Consider the following 25,176-nt stretch of genomic DNA (forward strand, 5'->3'; position numbering starts at 1 on the left):
GGGGTACATACATCACAACTTATGCGATTTCAACCTTAAGGTAGAAGTTGTTCATACTGACAAATACTAATTGGACTGCCCTGGGCCACTAAAACAACATATGTGAAGTGTCAATTGACGTCCTCTTTAATGAAACACCACATGCGCACCCGAGGCACTTTTATAATTTAAGGCTTGAGAGTGGCGGTAGTTATGCAGCAAACAGCAGAACAAACTAATTAAATACAATCACTCAAAGCTGGATTTACGTATGTTAAGTATTAAATAAAAATGTGTAAAAAGAGTTTTTTCTTTTTTTCTTCTCTAAACTTCTACCTCACCACACTTCAGATATTGTACTTTTTATTCCACTGCATTGATTTTACAGATATAGTACATGTTGTGTAATAACACTACAATAATAGTTAATATGTGATTATGATATTACTTACAAAATACATGACTGTCTTTCATGTATCCAACAGTGGACAAAGCAGCTAGTTTTAGCTTTACCTCAAACATTTATAACATTGAAACACTGCTAAAATGTCTTACTAGCAATATCAATCATAAAATACTGCATATATTACAGAAAAACACAGATAAGAGGGCCAGTCTGCAAAATGAGATCTTCCTCTTTTAATTCTTCAATACATGTTACTGTTAAAGGTGCAATATGTAAGAATTTTAGTTTAAAACATTCAAAAATGTACTAAGATTATTAACAAAATGTGAAAAATAATTTTATGTCAAAGTCTTCCAATGTCTATTGAAGTAAGCATGCTAACCAGCTAGCCCCCTGCCACTTTGTACTTTAAACAACACCAACACCACCGTGCTCCCCTCCGTGCTCTGAGGTCCCAGTCCAGGCAAAGTCAGCTAATATTACTAATTAAAACTGTGAACTGGCACTATACAAATACTATTGATTGATGAGATTGATATAACTGTTTACTGACGTTATTAGCTAACAGAAGATACAATAAGCAGCAGGTGATATGCTGCCCTCTATGTGTTTGGACTATGGATTCGACGGGTGGAAGATTCTTACACATTGAACCTTTAACACGTCTGTACTAGTAGTTAAAACTGAATCCAGGACATGTAATGGTGTATTTTTACATTGTGTTATTGTTTGCTTGCTGACACTGGTGGTAGATTTATGCACAAAGATTTTTGACATGTACTAAACTGAAAGGCTATGACAACTACAAGGTAATCTTGTGAATAATTTGCTTGCTGGTTTTTGAAGACTCTCTCAAATACTTAATCCTTTATCTTATTGCAAATCGCACTTTTTCTAGAATCCACCATCTGAATTTGAAATGTCCATCTCATGAGCTGATACTTTCGTTGACTTGCTGATGAAGTTGTTCACTCTGTTTGCAGATGACAGCGTATTTCGTCCCACAAAATCCTAGTGGCAAAAAAAAAAAACACAGGAAAGCAGTCATGATTAAGAAGGAGTCACAAGTCTCCTCGTCAAGTGTCCCATATACAGTATTTGCATTATGAGATGTACCGTCTTATGGCCTTGCTTGCTTTCTCTCTGTTCAGCACCATGTTGATCTTCTTCTCCAGATCCTTGAGGACAAATTACAGAGTAAAAAACAAGACCCACTATCACATAGCAGGAAATGCATTTAAAATCTGCAGTGCTTTAAAAATGATGGTATGGTAGAAAAGAGGTCTAACTCCTTTGCCTTGTTGGTGGTCTTCAGACGGTGATTTGAGGCTATCAGTCTCATTATCTCCGACTGCAAGCAAACAGAAAAAAAGGCATTATCAGCAATCACTCGTCCACTCTTCCTGCTTTAATCTCACAGAGGCACAACTGATGTTTGATGTTATGTAAAAGTCATAGTCTAAGTGTCAGTGAGTTTATCTCGCGGCACCCTTAGGTCTTTGATTCTCCTTTCTGTGGCCGTGGTTGTAGCAGTGGACACCAGCTTCTCCCCAATCTCCTCCTCCAGCTGTTGGATCTCCCTCCACGTGTTCAACACCTGAAGCCTCTTGAACTGGATGCTGTCAGAGCAGCCAACGGCACTGTCCGGTAACTCTGACAGAGATATATCTGTCCAAACATAGAAAGGCTGAGCATGAATGCACTGTAGTGCCGAGTGATATATCTGTACTTGTTCACACACACTCCTGCAGGCTCTATAAGGCTGCAGCTGCCTCGCTGAAACTACAAAAGTCTCCTTATGCCTCTTGTCATGACAAAGTGCTTATTTGTTCAGTCTGTCCACATCAGATTTAAAAGTTAGCATGTGCTGTTGCCATGCAGGGTAATATACAGCAAATGCTTGGATGTGGTTTACCAGTGATCAGATACAACAGATGAAGTCTTAAGACTCACTCTTCATGTAACTGTCCTCTGGGCCTTTGATTGCTGGAACGTTCTGTAATTCATTTCGAACTCTGGGGTTAAAAAAAAGAACAGCGTTGCTGAAATTAAAAAGACTTTACAGTTCAAGTATGCTTTGTTTTGCTGTACAGATCCTCAAAGTACCGTTTATTCTCCTCTATAGCTCTTCTCGCCTCCTCTTCCAGCCTGCAAACCTCTTTTTCTGCATCCTCCAACTCCATATCCCTTACTTTGCCGCTGCCAAGAACGAATGAAGTATTCTGTGACACAACAACAACAACAACAACAACAACAACAGAAAGATATAAAGACTTGCCTGGTTTGCCACCAATGCAAAAGATGCTCGAGAGCAAAGCTTCTTCTCCTCTGACTGTTGCAAAACTTTTTGAGGCTCAATCTTCTCAAGTGGAGCAGTTTAAATGTCTGTAATGTGCAACTCTCTGGGCCCCATAAACATATTCTAACATAAGGTTATACTTTTTCCATTGAAAAAAGATCCCAATGCCAGCAGTCCTGAGTTTAGTATCTAATGGATATGTATGTATGAAAATGACTGACAAGGCTCTATGACAAGACTTGCTTTTGACCAAACTATAGGTGCAGTTTTGTTAGATTTTGTAAGTTACAAGCACTATTTTCTTCTCGTAGAAGTCTTTCAACTTTAAAAAGCATGAAAAGTAATTTCCACAAACTTTTTTTTGCCAATAAGTTAGTTTGCTGTCAATCAATCCACAGAATGGAATCAATGTTTTTGACAAGAGGCCAGAAAGTCCCATTGTCTCAGGTCTTCTTCCTGTTTACATCATGAATACGTATATTATGGACAGTGTGCTTTACCGTGTCAGGTAGAGACGATTGGGAAGCCATCAGGTGGTTGACGTACAAGTCATAATCTGTCTGGAAGAAAAAAATAAAACATTACTTCACTAGTTTGGAAGTTTTTTTTATGTTAAATCAAAACTTTACTGAAAGTGTAAACATGATCATGTACAATTTACCGCTCATGGGCTTGTCACATGGCTTTATTTTAATCAGCACAGCCTCATGGACATGACAGAGTACTGTACAGATCTTGTGTTTGAAAAATCTTATCAAAAAGCAAAACAAATCCAAGCTACTGTGACATTTAGAAAAAAAAAAAAGATTAATTACATGCACAAAGTGTGTTTGTGTCCTCATGAAAGGATAATGAAACAAACTCACTGCTGTAGTTTAATGTTGTCAAAAAATACCAAGATTTCTGCTGTTTGATAACCTCACTGTCTACTCATATAATAAATGAATGTCAAGCAATGATCAGTTTGATTTAATTTCAGTTTTGTTTATGTGCAAAATACACAAACACGTATATACAAAGCAGTGTGAGCAAAGCCATTGTGTGCAAAAAAGAGACTTGACCTGCTTCCTGGCGCATCAAGACCAGGTTCCAGTCGTTGCTCTACTTCCGCTTGCTACACCAGGGACTACACTCTCTCTTAGCTCTAATACGACTGACGGCACATGCTAAAAATGTGCTAGTGGGTACAGAGGAAATGGAAAAACCTTAATTTCCCTCAGGATGCGTCCAAATACTGGCGAGCCTTCACATACATCATCAAAGACGTCACTGAACACCACAAGGCGGTCTCTGCTGGGCCAACTTTGCGCTGACAGCTTCTTCAGCTCCTGAGGACGACAGGAACACACACGCACACACAGCGTTAGCAAGTTCAGATGTGCGTAAGAGTCGGTGCGTGTCTTTTTTCATGCACCTTCTGCCAGAGTGTTGAGAGGGCAATTTACAATTGCAATTTCATGAAAAACAAACCTGTTAGAAAGCCTGAAATAAAAAAAAGTGCAATTACAAATCTAGATATGTGATTTCATGGTTTGTGCGACCATTCTCACCTTTTGTAGTTTCCTCTCATGCATTTCAGCAACATTTATTCCAGCCCAGAGGTCTTGCTCGGCTATGACTTGTCTTCCAAACCGTTGTTTCGTCTTTAGCTGGCCTTTATTATTCAGACCTTCCTGGTCAGAGTAGCTTGAGCAAAACCTCTGTTTCCCCTCTGGATCAGATGAAGACTTTTTCTGGGAAATATCTAGCAGCTGAACCGGCAAGGAGTTTGAGGAACAGTTTACTATCTTTGAGAGACTTAATTCTTCTCTTCTATCTGCATGTGGTGGGTGATCAGAAGCCTGATCTTGTCTTGACCTGGAGACGTCAGGCTCTGCTGAAGGCATGCTTGACCGCTTCATTTCTTTCTTCTTTACAAAGGTCAGTGCTTTTATGTGCTGGAGTGTCAGAGGGTTTGGGGTTTCTTCATCGCTCTGAGATGTTCTCCAGAAAGATGACATTTTCTCCCTGTGAGGCTGAGTCTGGCTCAGGCTGTGGGGCCCCAGATGACCTGAGGAGTAGGCCTGGACGTCAGCCTTCTGACCAGCTTCAGCAGCCAGCAGCAGTCTGTGGATGTCACTCCTAAAACACTTGGGATTACAGCCGCTGGACATGGCTATGAAGGCACAAAACACAATATAGTGAAGGTTGTTAAAACACACAAAGGGCACTGACCTCACCAGAACTGTGATGTTTCCATTAAATACATTGAACCAAATGTGAGATTTAATTTCTATAAACTGCATTTAGTTACACTGTATAGCGAATTTTGACAAAGTACATCAATGAATGATGGCATGCATTAGGTGAATAACAATGAACTCAGGAATTTTGTGTCTGAATAAGAATGAGCTGTCCGAGAAACACACATTTGTGACAACAAACTGACGGGAAGGTTAACTTTTTAAATCCAGACAGTGGGCAAACTAAGTTATGTTTATTAGCTAAACTAATTAGCTGTAGCTAACCACACAGCCGTGAGACACCTAGCAAAGAGGCAACAGTTCTTTGTATTTTTGCTTTTACATGGCTTTAATATATAATTAATAAGTAGCTGAAGCATGTCGGTAATTCAGACATACGGAAAAGCTAAATAAGCTGACTAATAACCTCACCTGTCTGATAATTTGTGATAATCACGACACAAAACAAACTTTTTTCTTCACGGACACAACAGCCTGCTCTTTGCTCGGTTGCCAGGGAGACCGTGGCGCGTATGCTTGCGTTGCGTTCAGAGTCCTGATAATAATCGGACCCGTGAGATACGAGGCGCTAAGTCCCATCTGTACAAGGCGAGGGAGCAAAGGGTGACGTGTAGGCCACAGTGCAGAGACAAAGTTCGGGTCCATGTTTATAGAAAGATAACCATAATTGCGGAAGCCCTGAAGGGCCATTCATTCATACATTTTATTTCCTCTGTTTTCCCGTGATAACGAGTTAATGTCATTTGTTTTCTCGAGATCTCGAGTTATTATCTCGAAATAACAACTGCCGTTTTCCCGAGATAACGGGATCATTTACTCGAGATCTTGAGAAAACAAAACGATAGTGTAGTATATTAAATCAATGCAGGAAACATCATTCACTGTAGCAGGAGCATATCGATCACCATGTCGCATATATTTTCAATCAAGGCCTGACACAGGCTGAAATAGCATTATGCCTTGCTATTACAGATAATATACACATTAGTTTGCATAATTTAAAAAGACGGTTAGCAAGGCCTCAGCTATATCGGCGGTGCAATCTAAGTGAGCCTGATGTGGTCGTTATCTAACATAGCTGACCAGCTACGAGGTCCCGGGCGTCTCCAAAATCTCAGGCCTATCATATCACAGTCATTTTCTCAAGATCTCGAATTAATTATATCGTTATCTCGGGAAAACAACGTTTCGTTAACTCGAGAGCTCGAGAAAAATTATCCCGTTATCTCGGGAAAATGGAGGAAATAAAATGTATGAATGCATGGCCCTTTAGGGCTTCCGTAGATAATGGACATTTTACTCCACTACATTTTTTTGTTACTTTAGTTACTAGTTACTTTGCAGAATGCATACTGCATCAGAGCCAAAGTAGCACATTTTAAAATTAATTTATTTTTTCAGCAATCACATAAAAACACTGATTCACAGAACAGGAAAAATGCTGAATATTAGAGCTAATGATAGGCCAGGCTGATAATCAGTTGACCCTTAGTATACCTTATGTAATTTACTTTTACATAAATGTTTTTTTCTTGCAAACTGTCAGTACAGATAAGACAAAGGCAGAATCATCAAAAAATAGAAAAAAGTTTGTCTTAGTCATCAGGACAGAGAAGATGTGTGGGTACTCTCAGGTTGGGGGTTATGTAACTTAGGATTTGTTGTGAGACTGAAACACAGTGCATCACTCATCAGGCTTCATCTTAGTCATGTATGTCATTACTACTTACTACTCGACTAATATTACACTATCACACTACATTATTTATTGATATATTTATTTTGATTGCAGAACCACTCTGAAAGTCAGCAAACTCATCATTGTTGCTGCTGATCACAATCAACCTAGTGAGTTACAAATCAAATTGATTCTTCTGAAAAATAATTGACTCCAACAAATTCTCCACATTTCCATAATGTGTTTTCATCCTGTGACAGCCAAAGGTTTCCTGTGGCCTGACTGAATCCTATAATTAACAGACAAATATATATTGTATATGAGTTATTCTTGGAAATCTGGTCACTGCAAAACTCCTGCACATGCTTAAATCAAACTATTATCTAAATCTGATTATTCACAATAATTGGGTTAAGTTTACAAGGAAATACACAACAGTGAGTGAGTGTAGTCTACAGAGCATGAGAGGGAGAGAGAGGAGATGGAGAGTAAAACTCGGCCTCGGGGCTCAAATGGCCAGAATATGAAAGCACCCAGATGGCAAAGCTGAGCATGAGGGGAGAGGCTGTGTGACATGTTATGCTTCATTGAAACAAAGAGGGCCATACAATTGAGTTTGTGTTTATTTGCATCCTTGTGTCCTCCATTGATATTTGATCTAACCATGTTTAATAAAGTAATGCAGTGGAAGATGAAGGATTAAGCTCTCAGAAGTTTGCTTCCCAGAAGTTTGAGGATGCATCTGCTGATGACAGTGTAATGGAAATACTAAAGTTCATTCCCAGATTTATGCCTTACATAACAAAGATAATATCTAATTTTAGAAGGTCAGTGATTGTTTTTTGTAGAAACCATAGAGCCAAGGCAAATTGATAAATGCCAGAGATTACTTGATGATTTATGGGTAATTCAAGAATTTTCAAAGTTATGAAATGCAACTACTTTACAAAACAATCATCTCAGTAGTTTCACTGCTATTGGATTTAAATACAAAACTGCAACTCCATCAAGCAGATATTTGTAGATGAGCTATGCTACCATGTAAGATTCATAAAGGGGGTTAAAACCTTCATTTTCATTGATGATATTCTATATTCACAGAAAACAATATCCTCCATATACACTGTTTAATTTTAAGGCATGCCGACTATTGGAAATCTTTAAATTCAGTGATTTCTGATAAAATCCTCATAATCTTTTCCACTGTATTTCTGTTGATCATATCATGGTATAAGTTGACAGCATGCATGGTTCAAAAGGCAAAAGAGTAAGGAATGGATCATTAATGTTAAAGAGTTAATCAACAAGAAACTGTGGTGATTCCAGAGACATTATAGAGCAACAGTGTAAAATTACACTGCGTTCAAAATCTAGCTTAGGTTAAAGTACAAAAGTAGTAGCATTAAAATATGCTTGAAATACTAAAAGCAAAATACAACTTGTTTCTGCACTATGTAACTTCAGTGAGAGGGTAGGATCACAGCGTTACATACATGTTTACTTCAACAAGTGTTCAACACAGCGTTGTTATGACATCATGAGTTTTGTTTGGAGTAGCACCTACATTATGTCTGACAAACTGTTACAGACCTGGGATTTATATTTACCACAGTGGTGTTTCACTCAGAAACTGTGGGGGGCGCCAGATCGCACAACATTTCTACATGATGTTACTTTAATCTATAATAATGCCTACATAATTTATTTGTTGACTTCTATTTTATATAAATAATGAACTGGCAAATTAAGTATTGTTTTCAAATAAATGTAGTGAAGTAAAAAGTATAATATTTGCTTCCAAAATGTAGTGGAGTGGAAGTATAAAATGGCAGAAAATGGAAATACTCAAATTAAATACAAGTATATTTAGTAAATGTACTTTATCATATTCCACCACTGCTAAAATGTGGCAAGTCATGTTACACATTTCTTAAATGGCTTTATATTATTGTAAAAATGTGGTGGTGTGATGTAACTGCCCTCTTAGTTTAACAAGAAATTAAGAGAAGATATTCTCACTATTGAAAGTATTATTGTTTATTTATATTTTGACTTTCAAATAAAGATGCCTAAAGAATTGACTCTGATTTATCTCTGGGGTAATTTCACAAATGAACCTGACAAAGTGTGATAACATGCCGACGAATCAGGAGTCAGGCACTGTCACTGACTCTGTAGGAGTATTAATAAAATAATATCAACAGTAAAATAAATGCAAATAAACAGGTACTTCGAACACAGAACAAAGAATGATCAGTCACAGATGTGTGATTTTCAAGTATTTAATAAAAGTCATTTGGGCTACTGCTCTTACATTTACAGTTGAGACATTCCGCAATTATTCTGGGTAACAGTAACATGTCGAGACCGTTTTGTTTATTTTAACTTTGTACAAAACAAAAAGGCCAACATTATTTTTCTTTGTATAAAAAATATAAGTTAATTTAAATTTAACTCTAATTAAGAAAATAACAATAGTAATAATAGCAATAATAATAATAATATCATCAATAATAATAATAATAATGATAAAGATCATAAGCTAAACATAGTGCAGACGATGGGATATAACTGGTGCTGAAAAGTAGAAGGGACAGTGCAGTGTTATGGACTTAACCATGTTCTCAGGTGGGGTTGGAGGGGGTAAAGAGACAGTCAGAAGCTTTCGCTCTCTCTCTCACATACATACACTCACACACTCACACACGCACACACATACACACACAGACAAACTCACACACAGTGTACACACCCAGTCAGAAAGTGCACGACTGCCGTTCAGTTTAGCACCATCAGAGCATACATCTCAGTCTGTACAAACTAATTCCTAGATTGTACACAGTATACACCTATTACTGTATATGCAAAATTATATATAAACTTCAGTTTAGGTGCATGCTAATTGTTGCTCTTGGTTGAAGCTTACTGGAAGCAGTTCTGAAAAGTAAGACAGAGCACAACATGGAAAGAAAAAAAACCAAAAACTGCCACCACCGAGGATCTGCAATCAAACAAAAACATTCATCAAAATGTACATTCACACCACTGGGGGCCACAGTACCAGCCGTAAAAACAAATTATTTGAGCAGTAATTTCAGTCTTGGAGGGACGACGTCCACTGGAATGACAGTTTCAGACAAAACGTTTGTCTTTTGGAAGATCTCGGAAACTCATTTGGAGTCCAGATGTACCCCCGTCAGCGTGAAGGAGGAGGACTTACTTCCTTCGACGGGTCGTGGACGTGAGGGGGAGAACTTCTGTTACACGCCTCCGAAAAGTCAACCAACATTCTCGAGTTGCAATCCCAGAGATAGACGTGTCGTGCACTTTAGCTTAATGTAGGGAAATATGAAGCTGATGAGACTTCTGTCGAGCTGCAGCGTGATGTGTTCAGTGTCATAAATGTGTCACTTACTCCAGCCTTCACTGTTTATACTTCGCGCCTTAACCATGTGGGATAAATGAGGGTGCTGTCTGGACCTTACGTAAGGTAGGCCACGTGGAAAAAGGTTGTTGTGGCACTGCAAACAAACAAATATTTTAATTCGCCGGGACTCTCATCCAACTTGTGCAGTATCCTCATTTTACTTGCGTTTTATTCATAGAAATGATTACTGTTTAATGAGAAGGAACCAGATTGTAGTGTAAAATAAGTCATGATGCGATAGTGGCGTGAAAATTGTTTTAAGAGTGGAAATTGGATTGTATGCAGTCCTGGCTTCACGGATGCTATTTGTGCATCTTGATCTGATCCTGTTAGTCAGAGGGAAGTTGTCGATGTGGATGCAGCAGGTTCCTAAATGCCAGGTGGGGGCTGGGGGCAGTGCTGTGGGGTCCACTTCAGGGAGAAACATCATGACTCTCTTGTGACTGTGTTCACAAGTGTCGACATTATCTAACTCCTCTCGTCACAGTTCATCCACGTTTAGTGGAATATGCTGCAGGGGGATTTCTGCCATCTCCACCTAGAATAGGCTGTATATCTTTATTCAAGTACTGCAAAGGATTTTTGCTCAAAAAGTAATAAAAAAAACATTCTGACATCCACCTTCTCAGTGAGGCGGCAATACACCATACATCTGCTCTACACATTCCTTCTGTCTCTGGGAATACCTTGCTGAAGTAGTGCGCGTACGATAAACCTACCACAGAAGGCAAACAGTACCATTAAAAAACAAACAAACGAAGAAAAGCCTGAACCGACAACAAGATTTCACATATTCTAGCCTGTGAAAGGTTCAGAGTAAGGCCTCTGCAAATACAAGACCATAAAAGAATCAGCTCAAATAATAATAATAATAATAATAATAATAATAATAATAAAAAAAAATCATAAAACAGCTAAAATTAAACAACCACAGTCCATTCTACCAAATGAATTCCCAAGCTGAGTGGATGTAGGGTGATGGGTTGAAGTCCCTCCCCATCGGCGGTCAGTCAGTCTCTGGGATCGGTGAAACCGTCAGTGTTGACACCTCCGTCACCCAATGAGGTAACTGTGTGTTTTCAAAGTCATGTCGCCTTCAGCTGACCCGTCTCCTGCTCACACAGGATGCGGGTTCCTCCCCCCTACAGAGTACCAGGTCCGTGGCAGGATTCAGGTTGTATTCCTTTGGTGGGCCAGCAAACCCTTTGGTAGTCAGTTGTCCACCTTGACGGGGCCTGAATCACAAGGCCTGCTGGGCACGATGTCCTCCACCTCTCCTCGCGATATCTTCTCCCACTGGCCCAGATTCTCCCTGCAAACACAAAGCACCGCCATCAGATCCAACAATCAGATTTTAACAATTAAGGCTGTACTACTAATGCAGACATTTCATTTCTTAGTGTGCAGACGTCATTTAATCAACTTCATCAATAACAGAACAAAACTATCTATGACAGTTACTCCAAACAAAATCACACTGTGACTAAGCGATAGACGCTATTTTTAGCATTGGTATCTGTGATTGCCATTAAAAAAATACATTGGTGCATACACTGGTGCAGCATTCTTTCTCTGTCTGTAGTCACCACTCTGTGGTCTCAACTAATAATATGATTGGTTACATGTCAACACTACCAAAATCTTCTAGTAATCAGTAGCTAAACTTATCAAATAAATGTTGTGGACTGGTATAAAGTAGCAGAAAATGGAAATACTGATGTAAAGTACCTCAAAATTGTATTTTTGTATTTTAAATTATGTAACATAAAATGGAAAATGATGCCCACTTGATAATTATGGTAAAATAAAATAAAGATTAGAGCCCAAACTATATATTGCTTAACCAATATTATAATCCCATATTGGTCTGTCACATATATATATCGGTTTTGGCAATTGGCATATACAGTATGTATATATCCGATATTCAATCATATGAAAACTTTGTTTTTTAGAGATTATAATACAAAAAAGATGCTTGGGGTAATTTACAAAATAATCAAAATCTCAGTGAAGTTAAGATGGTAAACTTCATTGTTAAACAAGTGTCTGAAAACAACATTTGAGGGATTATTGCAAAAAATGTGTGCCGATCAGCTGATACATCAGAATTTTTTACTTCCTAATTTTGGTATTTGCATCGGCCCCAAAAAAATCTGTCGGGCTTGAATAAAGATGCATAAAAACAAGGGAAGAATGCCATAATTATTGAAAAATAAGAATAAGTATAAACCAATTTGATAATAAAAGTAAAGAGAAGACAAAACAGAAAACAGAATGTATTGCATAAGATGGAAAATAATATAAAGTTAAAAAATAGCAAACATAGAATGCATAAAATCAAGGAAAATAAATGGTAATCATGTTAGGCTAATAATTGTCTTTTGAATTGATTAAATCAAGCTGTTATCGGATATGTGTTTGTTACTTATCCACTGCTGCACAGTAGCTACTGATGTGGCCGGCTGGTTAGCACACAACATTGTAACACTCTGCTGCCACAAGGGTGTGCATCTGATGTTAAAAATAATATGGACATACTACTGCTGCAGACGGCCTTTAAGTGAGATGGCTGTAATTATGCAACTGTAGCAGTGATGTTGAGCCAGAAAAATCCGAATACCAAGTGACCAGGAGGTCAAATTATGGTTTTTGAAGAGATCTGGAGAGAGAAGCGCAACAACCGACCAAACAACAGCTGCATTAGACCAAACCCAAGTGTAATAAACAACTAAAATAATTTTTTGTGGAAGCTCTCCCATCACTTCTCGTTGTCATGAATGTAAGCTCTCCTCTGTGCTATAATCAAGCCTGACATACGAGTGCACAAAGTGCTGCCCTTTGCTGCCATTCCATTCAATTAGCCGGGCCTGATGCAGTTTACACGTCTGTGGCTGATCCCACAACAAGCAGCCGGGCTCCGCGGGGTCTAGGCCTGCTGCCCACCCAGAGCCCGGTGCTGACGTACAGCCGGGGCTTAAATATTACACTGCTCACTTTGTTTGCATTCCCCACAGATCAAGGTCACGACGTTTAAAAAAACAGAGAATTACCCCGGAAGGGCAGGCAAATGTGCAGTGTGATCCCGTTGGACAAGCAGAAATTACACACATAAATACTCTTATTGAATGCGACATGCACGCTTACAAACGCGCAATTTCGCACGCGTTAGGAAGAACAGCCGTTTCTTGTTTGTGAATTGTGTGCTGCATTGAAATGTGTCCCTCTGATTATGTTTGCAGTAAATTACATCACAAGTTTGCTTAATCCAGCATCAGGACAGTTGCATGTGTGTTTTGTTTGTATTTTAAGTGGAACGAATGGAATGTGTGCATATACACACACGCTCACACACGCACACTCCTTATCACTTCTAATCTTATTTGCCTGGCTGGATGAGGCGAACACACGCATCACTTGTCGCAAGCTGCACTCAATGCGTTTATTGACCATATCAGATGTGGAATCACCTTGACAGTACTGCATGAGGGAACTCTTTGGTTATTTTATGTTTCATAATAAAAAGTTGAAATCAAAATACTTACAATTACAACTTACAAACTGTCTTTTGCTTGGCTTTTTGTCAAAACACACAGTGAGAGACGAGACGTTTCCCTAGACTTTTAAACTGCAGCTTTGGATACTCACTTGCAGGCTTTTAGAAGAGGATTGGATGGAGGGAAGAGCTCCGATAGTGTCGTGTAACATGGAATCGCGACGGCATTGTAGAATCCCACCTGAAGAAACGACAAAAAAAACAAACAGAGGTGAGTAGGCAGGAGGAGCAGATTTTTAGAAACAGCGTGAGAAGAGTCAGAAAGGAAATGCAACACACATCTAAAGATTTTAACTTCCTCTGTGGTCTGTGATGTGTTAAAGAGGGGTGTTTGTGGGGGTTTATAGAACGGTAGCCCTATGAAAATTAACATTTTCAGAAAAAAAAAAAAAATTGGTTTTGTTTTGATGGGTCAACAAAAATCCTTATCCTCCTTATTTGAGGTTTGACATGTATGTATGTCCTGCACACACAGACTTAACAATAAACTAATACAACTTTAGAACTAATTCAGGCATCAAGTATTTGGTGACTTGTAAACTGTGTCACTGTAAAATGCACATCCTGTATATTAACTGAGTTACTGTGAGGGCCCTGCACACCCACACAGGTCTTTTCAATTTGTCTGGTTGGTTAGAGCTCCAGTCAAAGGAGAACAACTAAACTAACCAGAGAGTGAAGAAGCTGTCAATCAACATCCACCCACACAGCCTTGAAGTGAAGTGAGTGAAAACACCTGTCTGGACTGTGAGTGTGTGAGGGCTTGACACTGAAGGAAGTATCTTCTAACATGGGTTTTACCTGTATTACTATTTCAAAAAAATGTTGGTTGCTGTTGTATCATATTGTTATACTATTATAACTTTAATATAAATGAAGTAATTGATGAAGAGTATTTGTTTAAAGGTCTGTGCAGACTTGGATCTTTTATTTATTATTAGTTATTTAATCAAGCAGGATGTACTGGCGTCCCTTTTTTAGTTATTCTACATCTTCAGAATCTGACGTAGAGAGCAGTGGTGAACAAGTAACTAAGTACATTTACTCAAGTACTCTAGAGTGTTTTCATTTCCTGCCCCTTTTTACTTCTTCACTGCATCTCCGATGGAAATATTGTACTTTTCTGTTTACTAGCTTTATCTGGCAGATTTAATTACTTGTTACTTTACAAATCAAGATTTCTACACACAAACATATGAAGGGTTTATAAATAAAATGTACACATTTTTTATTGTTAAAAATTGAACAACCCAACAGTTTATAGAAGTACAGCCGATTCATCAACTCGTAGACTGACAGCAAATTAATTCGCAACAATTTTGATAATTTTTAAGTCATTTTTCATACAGAAACATGTCATGGTTTCAGCTTCACAAACGTGAAAATGTGTTGCTTTTTGATCATTTTAATATAATTTTTTTTATAATTTTGTGGTTTGGACAGTTGGTTAGGCAGAACACTGTGAATGAGTTTAATTTGAGGTAAATGTGACAGCAGTATTTTCCTAATTTTTACAAAGCAAACAATCGACTGATTGATGGAGAAAAAACAATCAGCAGATGAATCAGTAATGAAAAAAATATCATTAGTTGCAGTCCAATACAAAATCATTCTTAACAAGCTCCACCTCCACCAACTACAACAGAAAAATCCTGCTTGTAATAATCTAATAATATTATATATAATAAAAGTCACAGGGGAGATTTTTCTGCTTTGAGCAGTTTTATCTTTATACTTATATATTATATATAATAAATATATAATATATATTTGATTACACATATTTAAGTAACTTTTTCAAGGGTTTGGTATTAGTACTTGAATAGTTCCTCCATCACTGGTAGAAAGTAAGAACATTTAAAGACATAAGTCAAAGTGTTGGTCTTACTTGGCCTTGGGGAACCTCGTCCTTCTTGTCTCTGTCCATCATCGGGATCGGCTGCATCCCAATCTTCTTCATCTCATCTCCCTGTGGAGGAACAAGAAAATACAAGTTTCCTTTTATTTTTGCATACTGTGGCAATCCTTCTGACCACCACACGACACCATTTTGTGCCTCAAAAAAATACTGAGCATTTACAAGCGCTAACAAAGGTCTGACTGTTTTAGGAGGCACGATCGTGACACTACAACTGTAGCAGAATCTCACTGTACCTCGGCCCAGAACTCAGCATAGATGTCGTTGGCGGTCAGTCGTGTGATTTGCCATTTCTTGGTAACAGAACACAGGTCACATGCTGTCATCATCAGACCAATCACACGGTCCCTGGAGGGGAGCAAAGCCTCGTTATAGCCGAGTGGAGAAACTCAATGTGCCGTTTATGTGCGCCAGGTCCGAGTTTCTCTGTGTGCTGCTACGAGACCCGGGTATGATCCTGACCTGACCTGTGCACCGGTGCGAATCGTCGTGACCTGACCTGTGTGAGTGGTTGTTTAAGTCCAGCGCCTGCGAGCCCAACAGCTCCGTCAGCTGCTGGTGGTTGTTGAAGTACAGGGCGAGGTCCGTGGCGATGATGGCCTTCCGGATGATCTCCAACACCTGCTCGTACTCGCTGGAATTCAGGTTGGAGAAAATATTGTGCCCTTCCAGCTATGAGAAACAAAGAGATCAATAAAAAAGCAAAAGCTCCACTTATGAGGCGTTCAGCTCAGCTAGACTACAACAGGTTGTAATCTCACGTTCATCAGGGTCCATGCCCTGCCAGCAGATCCTGGACATTACACAAGAGGGCACTCAGAACTACAGTATGATCCTTTCAATGCATTGTGTGTTGTTTAATGAATTTACGTGTTGATTTAAGTAAATCAACTGTTACAGGATGCATGCATTTATATAAGAGGACAGTGTTTACAGTATGTGCAGCTTCTCTTACACAGGATAAACAAAACTGTTGGTAAAATTATATACCCATTGAATCCAGGATTTTTTATCCTTTCCAAACTTGAAAACACCACAATCAAATTATAGAACCCCTTCACTGATTGTTTCGTTTGTTTGTTTTTTACCTGTGAATTTTAGAATTGATTGTAAGATTTGACTGCTTGTTTTCAAAGCCTCGGATTATCTGACTCCTACCAATACTGTATCTGTGGGTCACTAACTCCCTGTGAGCCTGATCGCTGCTTGAGATCCTCTGGCAGACGAATGCTTCCAAAGTCCGACTCGTGATCAAAGGTGACCGGGCTTATGCAGCTGTGGGACTTCGTGTCTGGGGATCTCAGGCAGGCAAATCTCAATATTTAAATCTCTTCCTATAACTCACTTTTATCATGCAGCTTTTTCTTTGCTGACCGTATCTTTTGTTATTTTTAAACTTTTTATCTTGTTCCTACGTTTAGGGTCTTATTTGCTATTATTACATGTACTTTTATAAAGTTGTTTTTGAAAGGTGCTATATATAAAGTTATAATAAATTATAACTATTATTACTAGCTAATAAAGAGATATATTGCATACAATTCAGTTGCATATTAAACTGGGTTTACAATAACGTGTAGGGCGGCCCGTGGTGCCATGTATAAAGAATTTGGCAGCAGTTGTAGCAAAGCTAATGTCAGGCTCATCAGCCTCACCCTCTGATTAATCTGCTGGTTTCTGAGGTGGAGGGTATGTCAGAGTCTCCTGCTCGATAAGTTATATAAAAAAATCCACTGTGGTTCACAACAATGTCTTCACACTTGGAATAATAATACAGATAACTGGCTGACTAGTTGGATGGGTGCAACACAATGAATTAGCGTACAGTTAGGTTAGCTTGCTCATCAGCAATGTTTTGGTTCATGTTAATATGTAATTTTAGACACACTTTCAAAATAATATCAACCAGTCATTTGGTGCCCTCCCCCTGCAGTAACTCTGTGGACCCCCTGTTAAAGGCCCAGGTTCGAGTGTTCACAAGGATTTCCAGCACCGTGTGAACCCTTTGTTTGTGGTTCTTTTGCCCATCGTCCTTAGGCAAGTCGCCAAGAGATATAGTACAGAATTTATACTTAACATCAGAATTTAAAAGATGATAACTAAATAGAGAAATGTAATTGTACAGTAAGTCCTGCATAGTGGAGCTCTACCTGTAGGATGGAGACGGTCTGAGAGAAGTGGTGTTGCTCCATGGTGGAGGTGGAGTACAGAGCAGCCAGCGGATGGTCAAACTTCTGCAGGTACGTATTGCTGTACCCTCGGTGGTCCAGATCATGGCACAGGCAGGCTATCAACAGACCCTTCTTCTGTAAACCAGAGTGGGAAGACAAGAAAAAAAAAGTCACACAGGACCCCCAGATGTTAATCTTGCTTTTAAATTATATTCATTTTTGTCTCCGAGCAGTAAAACCCAGACCCAATGAGTAGCAAACCTCCAGCTCTGTGAAAATCCCAGTGGTTTTCTGCAGGATGGCGTACATACAGTGTGCCACCGTCACTGCGTGCTTCCAGTTGTGGTAGGGCACACGCCGGTAGTTCTTCCGTACAGACATGGTGAACCGACACAGCTTCTCCAGCTCAAAGCTACACAAAGAAAGAAAGGACGGTTACATTTTTAAACCTGGGCTCTATATTTACATGTTTGGGTGTGTAGATGATCCATATTCATCAAACGCTTTGGAATCAGTCTGGTATCACCTCAGCCGGTAGCTGCACACCTGCAATGTCTGCAACGTAATCCTTTGGGGCAACTGCGACTGTCAAAGCTACATCCACTAAAAGTGCTTGTTTTGCTCCAGACTGAGGTTGTTATTTTACAGATATATTCTGGATAACATTATGGGAAGAGAGGCAAGTGAGAGAAAAAAATCTATGGCTATGCATTTTCCAAGTCTAATCCTTGTGTCATGTTTTGCTTTTCACGTCCTCCCTTTGTCCTTTTCCCGCCTTTTTTCCTGTTCACCTGTGTCTCATTTGTTAATCAGTCCTGTCTATTTAAGCCTGTGTTTCTCTCTCGCTCTTTGTCAGTTTGTCTGTTGTTGTCATGTGTCTGTTTCTGTTCTGTATCCCTGCCTCAGTCCTGTTCCTCGTGTACCTCGTGCTTCTTTGGTTTGAACCCTTTTAGTTTTGTAATTTTTTTGACCTCTTAATTCTTGGAGTTTCTTGCTTCCTGTGTTTTTTAACGGCGACCTTCTGTCCTTGCATTTTGACTTTTGGATTTAAAATTGTTTGAGTTTTGGACTTTGGACTATCAGCTTATTATTAAAGCTCGCTATTTGTTTTGCTTCTCTGAGTCGTTTCTGTATTGTTGTCGGACACTTGACGTTGAAGGCCGTGAGAACACTTTTATTCAACATAACTTCGACGGTCCTAGTTGAGGCGATCTACTGGACCGATTCCAAAACTTTTGCTCAGTGTGAATCGTTTACACACCGAAACGTGTAAATACAGGGCCCGGGTTTAAAAATTCTGCGATGACCCTTTAACTATGAATCATGAAGAGCTTTGATAAAGAACTGACATGGTCATGGCGATAGCGACAGCAACACCATACCTGGTCTTTCCACAGGAGTTATGAACCATGTAGATAAAGACAGCAGGCCAGATCTCCTCAAAGGGATTAATGTCAAAGTGGAACCTGGATGAGAGCAGAGTCTTAAATTAGCACGTACAGCACACAGGGACAGAGGAGGGGACTCGCCCAGGTCTGGACTCTGTCATCGTCCCTTCCACAGACACATGGCTGTAGATCAACGACACTGAGGGACACTAGTGACTGAGTCTGCACTCACATTTCGATCTCTTTATAAATGGGTGCAGGGAGGTTGAGCTGGGTAAGGGTCTTCCATTCTTCTGATGTGCATATGCTGTGATAAGACAGTTTTTCCATCGTCACTCTGTAAATGCATTCAGAATGCCGGATCCTGTGGTACATCTGCAGAGAAATCGCAGAGCAGGAGTTAGTCTTCAAAATGTCGACACTCTTACACCATCTCCTGTTGAAATCCCAGTTGGAATTTCCATAAGGGTCAGACAAAGTTATCTGCAACGGTCCCGTATCATATTTTATCTGCGTGTCTCCAAAAAGTGTCTCCACATCTGGTTTTTATCCCTGTCCCCGTCCCAGGCAGGCAGGTACATGCGCCAAGCCTCACACCTTCCACCACAAATCACCATAAATCAGGAGCCGGGCCTGAGTGAGTTTCCTAGAGACGCGAGGTATAAATTACAGCGAAACATAAATCCTGTCAGTGGACGGATGCAGACTGCCTGTCTTAAAATATTAACACGCCTCATCAATTTTAAAACCAACTTTGTGACGCTGCTCCTGCGTAAGTTTGTCGCACGAGATGATGGTGAGTCAGGCCCCACAGAGAGCAGAGGCTCTGACAGACAGACAGACAGGCAGACAGACCACACAATGCAAGCTCCCAGAGTTAGCCTGATTCCATGCACTGCCAGAAAATAAGCTTTAATTCACATTTTGGAGCAAAGCACACTTTAAATAGAAGCTGTTGGCACTATCTTTGTCAACCTTGGAGGAAAAATGAAATTACTACTCTGACAAATAGAGAAACCTGCAGCCTAGTAACAGCTGAAACAAGCCTTCCAGCTATAAGTAGGAATTTAGGACGAGGATGAGGCCACTACGTCAAAGGTGCAGTTATCTGAAAATAAGCCAATCAGGAGCGAGCACTCATGGCCATGAAGTGTTATATAATCGTTTCGCGTCATCTACCTACACTGCAAAAGATAAAGAGCAGGCTCATGCAGACAGACAGAGACAGACAGAGAGGGTTTCTGCTGTTGGAGAGGATCAGTTAGTCGTTTTTTTTTTTAAACAACTGAATTCAGTTTACTCACGTTTGCACAGTGTAAGGCCAGAGCACAAAAGACAGCAAACATCTTAAAGTTGTTCTCATCTGTTTTAGTGAAGGCACTTCCGCTTAGCTTGTTCACCATCTGCACCACACCTATAACGGTCCCCCTGCTCACGATGGGCATGCACAGGATGTTCCGCGTGGTGTAGCCGGTTTTAAGGTCCACCTCCCTGTTGAGGAAGACACACGAAGAATATAAGACATCGCTTTGATATTCAGCACAGAGTTCATTTAAGTTTATAATGTGAGGCACACATAAGAAGAGCAGCATTTTTGAGTGTTCAGTGATTTTATCCTAAATACAGGAGAATAATCATACATAATGGATAGTGAGTAAAAATGGCTTATCACAGGGTCTGTTGGAGATTACCGGTTGAACCGTGGGTCTGCATAGGCATCTGGGATATTTAAGACTTCCCCTGTCCGAGCCACTTGGCCAGCTATTCCCTTGTCTATAGAAAACCTGAGGAGAGGAGAGGAGAGGAGAGGAGAGGAGAGGAGAGGACAGTTTGTGCTGGGTTGATGGGTGAAAATCTGCATTACAAAAATCAATTATGTGAAAATCAATGTGAAAACCTGATTTTAAAAATGCAATTTAACACCGCAAAGAGTGCGTAGATGAACCATTTCTACTCAGAGAGAAGGATGATTATGTTCCAGTGTAACTCTGAATATTAATGGTACAAAATCAGCAGGTTGTTTGATTTTATCCCTCGTTCTTCTATTGATTTCTATCGTTGGACAGCTGTTTTACTGTTGACTGTGTTTACTGTAGACTATTGCAAATAATGTCTTCTAGGTGCAGGGAACACACTTTTGGATGTGTAGAGAAAAAAAAAAAAATTGAAAATTAATATCAACTGTAATAATCAAAATAAACGATGTAGTTCTGGGGAAGAGATTTTAATCAGAAGAGAAAGATCTTCATCGACTGATTTTCTTATGCCGATACAAACTAAATAAACAAACAAACTCTCTTCATTTCATGTCTGAATAAACTGAATAAACAAACTGACCTTATAGGACAACACAATTTAACACTGTTTTACTTTGTTTATATGTGGCGGACCCTGCCACATTTCTAGCTTCAAACAGTGTTCTGGGGACCTTATTTTCCTCTGAGAACAGCTTGTTTATTCAGTTATATTTCTGAGTTTGTATTATTACTTCATTAATGTTGTAAATATCAAAATTCTGAGTTTGAATTTATTCTCCAAAACTACATATTGCCCCTTTAGAAAAATGTATGACTGTAATATATGAGACTTGCATCAAAGAAGAAGAAGACACTGTGGAAACGACATGAGTATATACTGCACTCTCCTGGAGAAAAAACTTAAATCTTACACACCTAATTTCTTTGGTTTTCCTAAAGACAGGTTTGCCTTCTTTCTCCTCCCCGATATCGAACAGGTCAGAGTACAGTTCTTTGTTGTTGTGATCTACCTGGAAGAGTGCGCACCTGTCCGCATTCACCAGGTTTTTTGCATATATCTGCAAAACAACATCAGGGACAGAACTTTATCAGTACATGAGGGTTCAAAAAAAGCTAAAAAACATAAACCAAACATTGAAAATCAGGTCTAGCAACTTAATTAAATCAGATACATCACTGCAGTTTTGATAGTTTCTTTTGGATGGAACAGTTAAATGCAGAATTACATCACACAGACACACACAGTTCAGGTTCAGGTCATTACAAATCATTTCAGTGTTTGAACCAGATGACTTGAATGACCTGAGATGACAACACAGTCACAAGGCAACAAAGTACAGACAAACACAGAGGTGGGTTTCAGTAAAAGAAACAGGGAAATCATCTTTGACACACTTTTAGATTTGCAAAGCAGAACAAATACTGCAAGCTGAGACACTTAACTTTAAAATTTAAGCTTATTTTAGGTTAAAGATAGTCTAAACTTGTATTTAGTATGTCCTCTGTATGTCTATTATATGGTAGTGAAAAATTATAATAATCATTCTAAGAAATTGTATAACTATTATTATTACTACATGGCTAGGATACATTAGCAGTGCCCCTCAGGTAATGAGATGGCCTGTTTTCATATCTGTATCACAGCAGCATTACTTCTCTTTTTAACACACATAAGCTAGCACACACTCCCAGGATGTGTAGCCTTGAAGACAATGTGAATGAACACATACTTGCAGAGATCACACTCACCATAATATGTTCAAGTAGAGAATCTATTGCCACAATGTTATCAAAGTATGTTCTGTGCGAAAAGAAGAAATGGCGCATTGAGATGTTTGACAAATGGGAAGCTCTGATGATGTTCACATTCAAGACATGAAAGCTGTGTTGCCTAAAAATTCAGTCATTTCTTTTGGTAACACTTTATAAGAAGGGTACAAATCATATACCTAATTACTGATTAAACTCACAATAGACAACAACTGGACTCACCGAAAAATCCACACTGCGAAAGACAAAGAACCACGCTGATGGACGAGGTAAAGAAGGCGAAGAGGGAGAGCGATAGAAACAAAGTTTTAACTAGCGAGTGAACTGACGGGCATTCACTCGATGAGGAGCGCCCCCGTGCTGTGTCGAAGTCTGTAGACGATTCAACACCTGCATTCTTTCTACTAGATCAGTAAGTAAACTGCCTCCTTATCAATACAGTGTTTAACACCGGGTTTCTAGGTGAAGTTGCGATTCTTACAGTTGTGTTTTTATCTCCAGATAGTAGCCGGGCTGCGAGCGGTAACCATGTTGCTGTGCTGCCTTAAAAAGTTGTCTTGTCCCTCTTTAACTGAGACATGATTCATTTTGACTGAATGCATGAACTCATGCAGGGTGCATCATACATTTCTGTTGCTCACCGATATTACATGTGTTTATGTGAATAGTTCACACTTAATAGATCATCAGTTAAGGAATGTAAATTCACAATTATTACATATTAAATTATTATTATTATTATTTACATATTAAACATAACTGACTGATATATGGTATTATTATATTATATATTCATCGTATCATTGTATATGTCCAATATGCGCCAATATGAAAACTTTCTTTAAGAGATTTTAATGGATAATTTATAATCAATAAATTCCCAGTTCAGTACTGTTATTGTTTCAGTGCACAGATGACATTTTAGAAAATAAATATTGTAACCTGTAAAACATCCTGCCTTGGTAACATATCGGTCGGGATCTATACATAAATAAACTGTTTTATAATCGAAATCCAGATAACCTGATGCATATAAATGAATGTATGCAGTAAATGTGTATTAATGTTTCTTAACTGATTATCTGTTAAGTGTGAACCAATCATATAAAGTCATGGTAACTTGATCATTTATGAACACTGAGCACCAGGAATTCATGACACGTCCTGCATTTATTCATGCCTTACTCATCATGAGTCACGCATTAGTTACCCTTTACTTAAGTATAGGATTTGTACCCTTATTGTGAAGTGTTAACATTTCTTTTATTGTGTGAGCAAATACCTTTTATTTAACCTTTGACCTGACATGAGTAAATATGAGACACTAACTCTCTTCAGACTAAAGTAGGAACATGGCGTAAATACACTTTAAATATGACTTCATCAGCAGAAATGTACACTGTCCCATCAGCAGGCCTTACTTTGACACATCTAGTAGGAAGTCATTGAGCTCAGTCTGTTTGGCGAGGCCTCTGCACACCTAGAAACAAAGAAACAAAAAGGTCATGACCCGACACTCAGACGCTTCACAGGCTCCTCACAGGACATACAGCATTCCCCGTGTACTGTAAACAAACCGACTTGCTGTCTACACACTTGGCTGTGGGCCACCTTCATGACTTTCAGTAACAACAGAGTGTTTTGCAGCGAGCAGCACAGTACAGCGCGCTACAGTGCTGCACCGCTCGCTGAGGTCCACTGTGGCCAGTGCTGCAGTGGGACGCTGCCTCTCTGAGGTGTTGTGCTATCTAACAGCACTGGGGCGTAATGACGTCTTCGGGGAGCTGTTTGTTGAATCTATGGCTTAGCTGATTGGACTGGGCCCAGTGACAACCCAGTTCCTGTACACAGTGGATTTCCCCATTAAAAACACCAGTGCAGAACCAGAACAAACAAAGTCACCCAAGATCATAATAAGTGGGACGGGTTGTTCCAAGTCTGTGGTGTTACAGTGTTACAGTGTTACAGCACAGTGTGTCGGCTGTTATGTGCAATTCTAATTCAAAGCAGTCCTCTGTGGAAGTTTGCTCACCTGTACTTGATGAATGGCAACCGACGCCCACGCTAAATTAGCTGTTGCAACCTGGAAAAGAAAGAGAAGCTGAGCTCCAAGGGACTGCAGCAAATGCACAATTAACGCACATTATCACACATTTTAAAGTTTCTTATCGAATTTCCTCTCTTGCGTATCTCAACGTAATTATCTGTTTACAGAAGAGACAGTTAGCCTACAGATCCAGAGTCACTCTGAGGACACAGACTCACACCTGTAGCGCTGCTATGCTGCCATGTCGAGGCTGTTTTCACACCTGTAGTTCAGTTCATTTGGTCAGGACCAAGGAAAGAAAATGATACTGTTCACGCTGACAAACGAACCAAGAAGAGTAAACATGATGTTCATGCATCATAAGCTCACGATAAAGAACCCATGTCTCAGGACTTTTTACTGTGGGATCGCTGTCACACACTTTTTAATGATATGTACATGGAGTGGGATGCAGCACAGCACTTATAACAGCTTTTGGCCTATTAACCAGGGAAAACACCCAAACTGACGTGTATACATGCAACCATGAATGATTTT

The 25,176-nt window shown here is 39.4% G+C and overlaps 2 protein-coding genes across 10 annotated transcripts in view; both read right to left on the minus strand.

The window, feature by feature from the left end:
* Positions 1-325: 325 nt before the first annotated feature.
* On the minus strand, positions 326-5,438 carry LOC311270984 (uncharacterized protein C6orf118-like). 3 transcript variants are annotated; one of them, XM_084376287.1, is made up of 10 exons: positions 5,339-5,438; positions 4,235-4,839; positions 3,938-4,012; positions 3,185-3,244; positions 2,492-2,607; positions 2,339-2,400; positions 1,875-2,053; positions 1,683-1,736; positions 1,502-1,563; positions 326-1,396 (listed from the first exon to the last, which is right to left on the minus strand). In XM_084376287.1, exons 2-10 carry the CDS (start codon positions 4,835-4,837, stop codon positions 1,354-1,356), a joined length of 1,254 nt encoding a protein of 417 aa, XP_084232413.1. In that variant the 5' UTR covers positions 4,838-4,839; positions 5,339-5,438; the 3' UTR covers positions 326-1,353. The 3 variants fall into 3 exon arrangements, with proteins under 3 accessions (XP_084232413.1, XP_084232412.1, XP_084232414.1); XM_084376286.1 differs by having other exon boundaries at positions 3,890-4,012; XM_084376288.1 differs by having other exon boundaries at positions 1,675-1,736; positions 3,890-4,012.
* Positions 5,439-8,873: 3,435 nt separating this feature from the next.
* The window catches only part of pde10a (phosphodiesterase 10A), a 67,794-nt gene continuing 51,491 nt past the window's right edge, over positions 8,874-25,176 (minus strand). For 5 of the 7 annotated variants that reach the window (XM_084376033.1, XM_084376034.1, XM_084376036.1 and 2 more), the window contains 15 exons: positions 24,625-24,675; positions 24,014-24,072; positions 22,572-22,623; positions 21,738-21,880; positions 20,757-20,849; positions 20,370-20,556; positions 19,298-19,440; positions 19,060-19,143; positions 17,939-18,089; positions 17,657-17,812; positions 16,006-16,178; positions 15,743-15,854; positions 15,477-15,557; positions 13,681-13,769; positions 8,874-11,344 (listed from right to left, as the gene is read on the minus strand). In XM_084376033.1, the coding sequence (XP_084232159.1) occupies positions 11,245-11,344; positions 13,681-13,769; positions 15,477-15,557; positions 15,743-15,854; positions 16,006-16,178; positions 17,657-17,812; positions 17,939-18,089; positions 19,060-19,143; positions 19,298-19,440; positions 20,370-20,556; positions 20,757-20,849; positions 21,738-21,880; positions 22,572-22,623; positions 24,014-24,072; positions 24,625-24,675 (1,674 nt within the window). In that variant the 3' untranslated portion in view covers positions 8,874-11,244. Of the gene's footprint in view, positions 11,345-13,680; positions 13,770-15,476; positions 15,558-15,742; positions 16,179-17,656; positions 17,813-17,938; positions 18,090-19,059; positions 19,144-19,297; positions 19,441-20,369; positions 20,557-20,756; positions 20,850-21,737; positions 21,881-22,571; positions 22,624-24,013; positions 24,073-24,624; positions 24,676-25,176 lie in introns of those variants that run through there. The other 2 variants (XR_014624309.1, XM_084376038.1) reach the window with 2 other exon arrangements.

The sequence above is a fragment of the Pagrus pagrus genome, assembly GCF_965226575.1.
Source record: "Pagrus pagrus genome assembly, chromosome: 15".
NCBI classification, from domain to species: domain Eukaryota; kingdom Metazoa; phylum Chordata; class Actinopteri; order Spariformes; family Sparidae; genus Pagrus; species Pagrus pagrus.

What these genes read in the sequence shown, in the direction of transcription:
- LOC311270984 (XM_084376286.1), bottom strand. Translation starts at nt 4,837, where the DNA reads ATGTCCAGCGGCTGTAATCCCAAGTGTTTTAGGAGTGACATCCACAGA. An exon ending in ATGAGAGGAAACTACAAAAG is followed by an intron (nt 4,013 to 4,234) that starts GTGAGAATGGTC and finishes TGTCGTCCTCAG; the next exon opens with GAGCTGAAGAAGCTGTCAGC. An exon ending in AATCGTCTCTACCTGACACG is followed by an intron (nt 2,608 to 3,184) that starts GTAAAGCACACT and finishes GTTGTGTCACAG; the next exon opens with AATACTTCATTCGTTCTTGG.